The sequence below is a fragment of the Protopterus annectens genome, chromosome 1.part0 (assembly GCF_019279795.1).
Source record: "Protopterus annectens isolate FY-2018-M chromosome 1.part0, PAN1.0, whole genome shotgun sequence".
NCBI lineage: Eukaryota > Metazoa > Chordata > Ceratodontiformes > Protopteridae > Protopterus > Protopterus annectens.
In genome coordinates, this window is record NC_056725.1 from 22,116,599 (window position 1) to 22,125,518 (window position 8,920).

Sequence of the window (8,920 nt, forward strand, 5' to 3'; positions counted from 1 at the left end):
CCCCCCCCAATAAATCGGTAATAGTGATGTGATACACGCACTTCATGAATCCAAGAAAAGCGACAGTACATATGGCCAGTGTGATACTCACCTCTAAAGTCCCATATTGTCATGATGTAGTGTAAGAGAACAGTATACCAAGCAGATATTGGCATATACTACATACCTTTCTGAATCTAACATAATTAACAATATTAATTAACTCCATTACAAAGTAAGTAATTCAGAAAATACAGGTGAACCATGTTATTTATGAACAGGGGAATGTGGCCACAAAAAATCCTGAAAATGCAGTATATTTATTGCATTGCTATCTACACATTGATTTGTAGAGAAGTGGAGTTGGTGCTGTGGCACTGGCTGAGTAGATTCCCTGTCTTTGTACAGTGCGTCAGGGAAGATGGTTCGATAACCTGACATTCTTCTCCGCTTGTCGCTTTGTGGTAGTGGGTGATGCATACTCTTAACAGGCCATGTAGTACACTCTTTAGCCATTTCCTATCCAGTGATTCTATTAACCACCACCAATTCTTACATTCTTTCACCTTAATTTCTACCTCATCTTAACTATTCTCAACATGTCCATAATTTGCACCATTTATCCTGTGCACGCTGAAATTTTCTGTATCTTGTGCTTATACTTTTTTATTAATAATAACAATAATAACATTCTTAATTGATTTGCTTTTATAGTCTACATACCTGCTTCAATTTAAAGTTTCTTTGTATTATGGAGTATAGCAATTTTAAACAGAACTAAAATGAATCCCCACTAGGAAGATTTATAATAAGACCACTGTATACCTTTTCATTATTAGTAAATGCAAATTGAAGGTATTTTCTTGTATGTAAGCTCATGAGATTATTTGTTCAAAGCTATTCCTGACATCAAAGGTGAGTAATGTTTGCCTCTACATCAATTTGCTGGAGTTTATGCAATCAGTTACAGGGCATATTGTCTTAAACAAGGCTTCAGAAGATACTGTGATATAAGGCAGATCAAATAAATATCGTTTGTAATTCAATTATATTGAGCAAGAGATGGAATGTCTATTTACAGAGGCTTATTTTCAGTGTGGTGGTAAGAAGCTTTAAGAAAGAAAAAAAACAACACTTCGGGTAGTGCTGTTTGCTGTTGCACATCTTACTATTGCAAATGATGTCTGCTGTTTACAGGTTCGAAGATGGGAGCTGTAGTGATGTGTGAGTGATACTGCTGACTAGATGCTGGTGTCTTAAACAGTGACTATCAGTCTGAAATTCTTATTCTTCTTGGTAAATATTGTGGTACAATTAATTTAGCTCACCCCAGAAGAGGAAGAGAAGAGAAGGGTGCGCAGAGAAAGAAATAAATTGGCTGCCGCTAAGTGCCGTAATAGGAGAAGAGAACTGACTGATCGACTTCAGTTGGTGAGTGCGTTGTGTTTTTCTCCTTCCTTAATCTTCCAGGTAGCAGGTTTACCAGTTTAAAATGTGTTCCTTGTTTCTATTAAACAATAAATGTCTGCTTTGAAAAACATGCTATCCTAAAAGGTATATAATGTGTTTAAAATCAATCAATGTTTTTGTTTTGTAGCATCACTTTTCATGCACATCTGTTGTGAGATGCAGAAGTTGTTCCAGTGCCGATTCTTGGTCTGATCTATTTGCTTATCTGTAGTTCTGGCAGTGCAGCTTTGCAGTTATTGCACAGCACACTATTGTAACATTGCCTGTTGGTAGAAGCTTCTCCAGTGGTCACAGTAACTGGGTATATTGCCACACCGGTTTAAGTATGCATAATCACATTAGGATCCTTGTGGCTAAGTGATGTAATCAGTTAATAAACAACTGACAGAACACAATGCTAAGGCTTGCACTTGACAAATGGGTTACTCCACAGAGGACTTCTATCTCAGAACTTCATATTTCTATGTTTATTACTAAACATACACACAGATTCCATCAGTAAACTTTGCTTTCTTACTTGAAGTGCCTATAATGCTCCCCTTTTGTTTTTCGAAATCTTAGGCTATGAAGTTGTTGCTGATCTGTTATTTGCAGTCCTGCACTGTAGGCATGTAATGTTGTCTGAGTGTACATACAAGCTCATTCTTAAACACAAAGACACATACCAACTTGCATGTACATACAGACATACTTACATGTATATGCATTGATACACAGTTGTACATCTGAGGACATGCACACATGTGCACTCACAAACGTACCTACTCTGCTTTCGCAAAGGGCTAGTACACTACGAATAAGAGGTCAAAGAATGTGGCACTGACTATTGGTTTATTGTTGCTATGCAATACAACACTGATTTTAAACTCTTGCATATCTTAAACTACAATAAACATGCCTAAGAGTTATTAAAATAAAAAAAATAACTTCTGCAGTAAAGGTTAGCAAAAAACAGTGTATAGGAATGACTTTTTTTTAGAAAACATGTTCATTTTTACAGATACATTGATGATTTGATTTTTGTTTGCAAGGGGGGGCTATGGAGAGGTGGAAAAGTTTGTTCAAGAACTGCAAGTGAACAGGTTTGAGATCAAGTTTGATGGGTTACAAAAAGTAAAGACAGTAAATTATCTGGATATTACAATAGAAGGGCAAGAAGATGGTAAACTTAAAAGTAAAATATTTAGAAAAATGGGACAACCAAGCTTTATGTTGCATGGAACTAGTTGTCGCCCCCCCCCCCCACACTATTTCTTTCATTCCTTCTGGGGAAATGGTCAGGTTAAAAGTTTGTGCAGTGACGGGAAGGAATGTGAGAAGGCAGTTTAAAATGCAGCTAACATGTTTATAGACAGGGGCTATGAGCCAGACAAAGTATGCTTGGGATATATTAAAGTAATGCACAAAAAGTGAATAAAGCACAGAACATAATGCAGAAAAAGAAAGGGAGTTATATTTTGTGTCTAAGTATACTGATTTTTCTAACATTTTAGAGAAAACAGTTTGGTATTACTGGTCCTATATACAGAAAGAAAAATCCTGCCTAAAAATGTTAAACTTTTTTTTTTTTTTCATATAAAAGAGCAGGAGTCTTAAGAACATGTTAATACATGGAAAATTTGAAAGACCAAAAATATAGACAATAGTAGTGAGATATGAAACTTTCCATGTGACAATTGCACAGTATGCAAATACATAGTTGATAGTTTTGACAGCATTAATGGAAAAAGCAATTGATAGAAGAGGCAGCTTCACTTGCAATAGTGAGGATTATATATAGTTTAAAATGTCCTTGTGGATTATTTTGTATTGGGGAGAGCGAGAGAAGTTTTGCTGTAAGATTAAAAGATCATGTAAGGGACATCAAGAAGCAAAGATTTCAGAGTCCTGTAGCTATGCACTTTAAGGAACACCATAATGGAGACCCACAGGGGTTACAGGCAACTGTTTTGGAACAAGTAAATACTAGGCTTAGTACTGATGAAAAAATTAACATTTAAGAAGGAAGGAAGCAATATTTATTTAAAAATATGATACAATGTTTCCAAAACGTTTGAGTAGGGAATTCTCTTGGAAGCATTTAATATAAGAAGGTTGAAAAGAATATTAAAAGTTAACATTTTTAATTGGCTTTTTTTAGTGAATACTTAATTGGATGATTGTTTAATTGATCAAATGCATTTATTTAAGTGTATGATTACCAGCAGAAAGATGTACTCAGAAAAGGCTTTTCTGAAAGCCAGAGAAGTGTTATTTGCTCTTAATGGTTTAAGAGTTTGAAGTTTTGCTGTTAACTTTTACTGCAGAAGTTATGTTTTATTTTAATAAGTCAGTCTGTGTATTAAACTGAATGAATTCATCTGGTCTGGAACTTGTGGTGTAAGATTTGATTTGTTCTACATTGTGGTGCTTAATGTCTGAGTTAGTTTGTTTTGAGAAAAAAAAAATGAATCTAAACTGTGGGCTCTAACAGAGTATAATAATTTCTAATCTTTTGATTATTTTTTAGTTTTTTTGGTAAATTTTGTAAATTGCATTTACGTAATAGAAAAATGTCCATTACTTTTTATGCTACAACATTTAGAACAGCGTGACTGCACTTGGGGGGGATCACAAAGTAATGAAAGTATATCGGAAGAAACTGTACTATATGCATTTTCCATTGTTTTTACTATTCCATTTCCCAGGAAACTGATCAACTAGAAGAAGAGAAAGCCGAGCTGGAAGCAGAGATCGCAGATCTTCGGAAGGAGAAAGAACGTCTTGAGTTTGTCTTGGTAGCACACAGACAGAGCTGCAAAATTCCATATGAAGAGGTTCCAGATCCTACAATCCAAGCAAGCCCTTCAGTCAAGGTGAGCACTTTGAGATCAAGTATAAAAGAGGACCTTTTTGGACCAATCACTTACCCAACTGCCCCCTCACCATATCAGCAGAACATTGGTACCTCTGTTCAGGGAATGGCATCAGTGGAGGTAGCATTTTCTAGTTCTTTCTGTGCACACAGTGAACCTCTAAGTGACCCATACCCTTCAAGTTCCTCATATACATCTTCATTTGTGTTCACCTACCCAGAGGGATCCACCTGCGGCGCCACTCACCAGCGGAACAGCAGCAGCGACCAGTCCTCCGACTCTTTGAGTTCTCCGTCACTGCTTGCTTTGTGAAAAAACTTCCAGAAAAATGACTTCTACAGCTTCGACTGCTACTACAGTACTCTCACTGCCATTATAAACTCGTTTCAAAAGGATCAGTGGCAGGTTTAAAGATGACCTCATGCTAGCTTGAGGAATCGTACAAAACCATAGTGGGAAAAGAGATGTGTACCTCAGACTGTATTTGGTATGACAACTTTTGGTTGCCTATTTTTATTTCCCTCTCTCCATTAACTGTTTGTACAGTATTTGAACATTTTTGCAGAATATAGCACCTGACCTATGTTTTTCTAAACTGTTTTACATAAGCAATGGCTTTGAGTAGCTGATAATTATTTAAAAATAAATTAAGGAGGTATTTTATCTGCTTTGTAAGTATAGTATAAACATTTACCACATGGTGATGCAGCTTATATTTAGATGTTGCTAATTCTTCTGAATAGTATGTCAACTGGCTGGTGAGTTCTTTTAGAAAGGAATGGAAGGGGGACAGTGCCCATGTCTGAGATTTAGATGTGTGTAGCCTCATCCTTCCATTGCCCTACTGACCAGACTTAAACTGTAGATTTTTTTTCTGAACACTAGTTTATATTCAGCCATATCCACTTATCAAGGAATATCAAGACTCACAAATATCCTCCATTTTCCTTGCTTGTTTGAACAAATGTTCGTCATGCACCAGTGGTTGAGAGTCTGACCACACTCTGTATTCTGGCTACTCAATCACATTTATTTGATAGACTAGTGGGTAATTTGTGTTCATTTTTGAACTATATGTGTTGTGTAGTGTTATATATTGTTCCAACAGTGAAGCAGATTAGATAATAAATCATTTGCAAGGCATTGTGTACCCAGACCACTACAGCTGCCTTCTCTGTTATGTTATCCTAAACTAGAAAAGACAAATTGTCTTAAATACTGTGAACTAATATTTTCATAAATGGTTGGGAACAAACAGATGTCTAGAACAGAAAAACACTGCTCTTATTTTGTCAAGATGTCAAGAAACCTGTTGATGATGAGGAATGTCTGCATTTCAGCGTGGTGTGGTGATGGTCACTGCTAGCTTTTCCTGACACACTCATGCCTTTCCCTAACTGGCAGGGCCAGAAGCTGGTAACTTTGATTATTATATTAAGATGAGCATTTAGAAATGAGAGAGTGTGTGTGTGTGTGTGTGTGTGTGTGTGTGTGTGTGTGTGTGTGTGTGTGTGTGCCATCACAAATTAATGCCGATACAACAGGTTTCAAATATGCAAAGTCTTCAGGAGTTTAATTTAGCAGAGAAAAGAGAATAGCCAAAAGAAACACGTTTCTGAACTTTGTTGATGAAGTACTCTGAAGAAACTTTTGTTCTTGTACTACATTTTTTGAATGTATTTGTCTGATCAAGTCACCTTAAACTGACTGTCTTTGCAGTGCATTAGTAAAAATGCATTAAAGTTATTACCTTAAAATCGTTTTTTATATATATATTTGTTGCATTTGAAAAATATTGTCCAGTATTTGTGCTTCTGGAAAGCTTGATGTACAAGAGCAGGTAAAGAAATCAGTGTGATCTATAACTATTTTGCAATAAAATTGTCATTAAATGATGCAAGCACAGAAATTAGCAAACCGTGCATTTCCCAAAGTTTTAGAGAAAAATGCATGCTTTTATAATGCCATTTTCTGATGTTTAATTGTGTATACGTATAAACAAAACCACATATATATTCGTATTAACCATATATTACATTTTAAGAGGTATTTAGAATATGGAACACCATGCAATTATTTATGTTAAACAATGTTGGTTTTGGTGACCTTCAATTTTTGCTATTTTGTGACCAAATTTCCAAAAGCCTTCTGTTGCGAAACTCTGGCTCCTAGCATTAGTGTGCCATTTCTCAAACACTTTTCGTTTGTACTAAAAGGATGCTTACCTTTAATGCATAATGTTTGTGTCAAGAACATATATAAAACGGTCAAATTCCAATGTCCCTTTTTATTTTCAGTGAATAGATGCAGATGTCACGGCTGCTTTAGGACAAATGGCTCTATCCTTCTAACTAGTTATGATGGGTAATATCTGTGCTGTCTCCTAAACGTTTTGGCTGCTTTCTCAGGAGTTGAACTCTATGAACCCTTTATCCTGTAGTCCTAATTTGAATCCAGTCTTGTTTTGACTAAGGAGGTGGGGTCAGCATTAAAGAATAATGAGGCATATGATCTGTGGAGCCGCCCAACATCCCTTTTTGTTTATAACCACTTTATTTTTACATTCACTATTTTTGGCTTTTCATACTCTGCTCTCAGTCTTGCTACCCCCCACCACCCCAGTACCTATTTCCCAAGTGTGCCACAATAGGGAAGCCATCTCTGAACCCCCTGATGGCTACTAAGGACATGACATGGAGGGAGCTAGCCTCTGAAAAGTGGACACTAACAATAGGGTTTTACATACAGCCTGAGGACTTTGCAGTGTGCAGGAATGTTAACCCTCTGTTGCACCAACACTTCCATGGGTGCTGGAAGCAAAGCCATATACAATATATTATATGCCTAATAGGCAGTGAGCAGATGGTCCCTTCCTAAAGCTTGCCAAAACTGAACACCATACCACAGTTGTGAACCCACTACTTCCCACGAGGAAGGTGGAACCGGCTGTATATCATTCAGATCCACTTCACTCTGATGACTCAGAAGTTTTAATATCTTCGCTGAAGCCAGATGACCCAGCAGAAGAGTCTGGAGTAAACCTCCCATAGACATAGCACCAGAATACAGACCCCCCCCTTTCTTTTTCCTAAGCAGCTGTTCTCCTCGTCTTTAACAATGTACACAGTCTGAACAGGACACAGCAGCTCTTGCAAATAGACAGGACACGGACTGTGTGTACAGCATGTAAGGTAAGCAACTAAGAATTTTAAGCACTGACCTGAAAGCGACTAGAGACCAGTATTAATCCCACAGCTCCAATGTACAGTTAGGAGTAAGAAGCTGCTGCCTAACACATGGGTGTGGAACTCTGCACCCATTCCACATGTATCAGATTAACGTTGGACAGCCCAAGGTAGTCAAACTTGCATTATTCTGGAATAATGCTTGGTCCAGGCTATATTTTTGAGATGGAAATTAAATGTGTTTGACAACAGCCATTACCTAATCCTTGAGTGAAATCCTGGTGTCAAGAACTGCACCTAGATCACGCACAGATCCAAATTGTAGGTCACTCTTCACATAAAAATGAAGGATGGAATGAAAAAAGGAATTCTGAATGTCTTGGGCAGTCCTCTAAGTGATTACTAAAAGTTGGCTAGCATGGAGCTTCATTGGTTAAGAGCTCTGTCTCACTTTGACATCACAGATTCATTCCTGACTTCCACTTATGTTTGGTATGGAGACTGCATGTTCTCCCCGTGTCTGCACAGGCTTGCTCTCAAAAACATGCTGGTTAACTGGTTGCACAGACTACGTGCATATTTCTTTGTCATTGTGGCTCAGGACATAACCAAAATGGGTCTAAGACAGTTTACTTATGTCTTTAACAAACAAATAAGTAAAAGTTATGGTGGCATGGGATACATCATCCCCAGTGTTAGAATAAGGAGAAAAAGCCCCTTTTAAAAATATCAGTCATTTTCTCCCCATCAGGAAAATTAAATCCATCGTAAGCTTTTAAAAAGTGAATACAATTCTTTACTAAAATAAAATGTAGTAATGCAGTCTGAGAAAGTAAATGCAGTGGACAGGCATAGTTTGAAAGAAATGAGAAGTAGAGTTTCACCAGATAAATGACATATAAGAAAGCATTCTATTCACCTAGATATTTCCTAACTAACTCTTGGTTAAGGAGGTACTGTATTCTGCCAATTACAACCTAAATTCACAGAAAAAAATAAAGCCAATAGCAAAAATGAACTAACACAGAGTGAAAAGAAGTCCATAAGTCACAGTGAATACACCACTAATGAGAATAATTGCAATATTTTACAGTTTACACATCTGCTGCATTTCCCAAGAAAACACAGTTGCAAGTTTTACAAAGATGCATATTTCACTGTTTTGTTGCAGTTATAGTGAGAAAATGGTTACAACTTTATATACAGTCCTTAACATCTCTTCTCCCAACCTCAGCTGAGCAAATTTACTTGAAACTCCCTCAAGAAATGAAGCTTTTATCAAGGGAAAATCCCTTTTTGTTTAACCATCCATTTCCCTTCATTGACAGACTAGCATTATTGGTCCCATTACTTGATGGATTATGAAATTTTAGGTCTGTAATCCTAGTCTGAATCTAGGCAGTTTATCAATGTGCACAATTTCCCTATGTA

At 36.9% G+C, this 8,920-nt stretch overlaps 1 protein-coding gene across 3 annotated transcripts in view; it reads left to right on the forward strand.

Moving 5' to 3' along the window:
- The window catches only part of FOSB (FosB proto-oncogene, AP-1 transcription factor subunit), a 35,727-nt gene extending 29,528 nt beyond the window's left edge, over positions 1 to 6,199 (forward strand). For 2 of the 3 annotated variants that reach the window (XM_044079165.1, XM_044079230.1), the window contains exons 3-4: positions 1,303 to 1,410; positions 4,137 to 6,199. In XM_044079165.1, the coding sequence (XP_043935100.1) occupies positions 1,303 to 1,410; positions 4,137 to 4,616 (588 nt within the window). In that variant the 3' untranslated portion in view covers positions 4,617 to 6,199. The remainder of the gene's footprint in view (positions 1 to 1,302; positions 1,411 to 4,136) is intronic. The other variant, XM_044079300.1, reaches the window with a different exon arrangement.
- Positions 6,200 to 8,920: the final 2,721 nt, after the last annotated feature.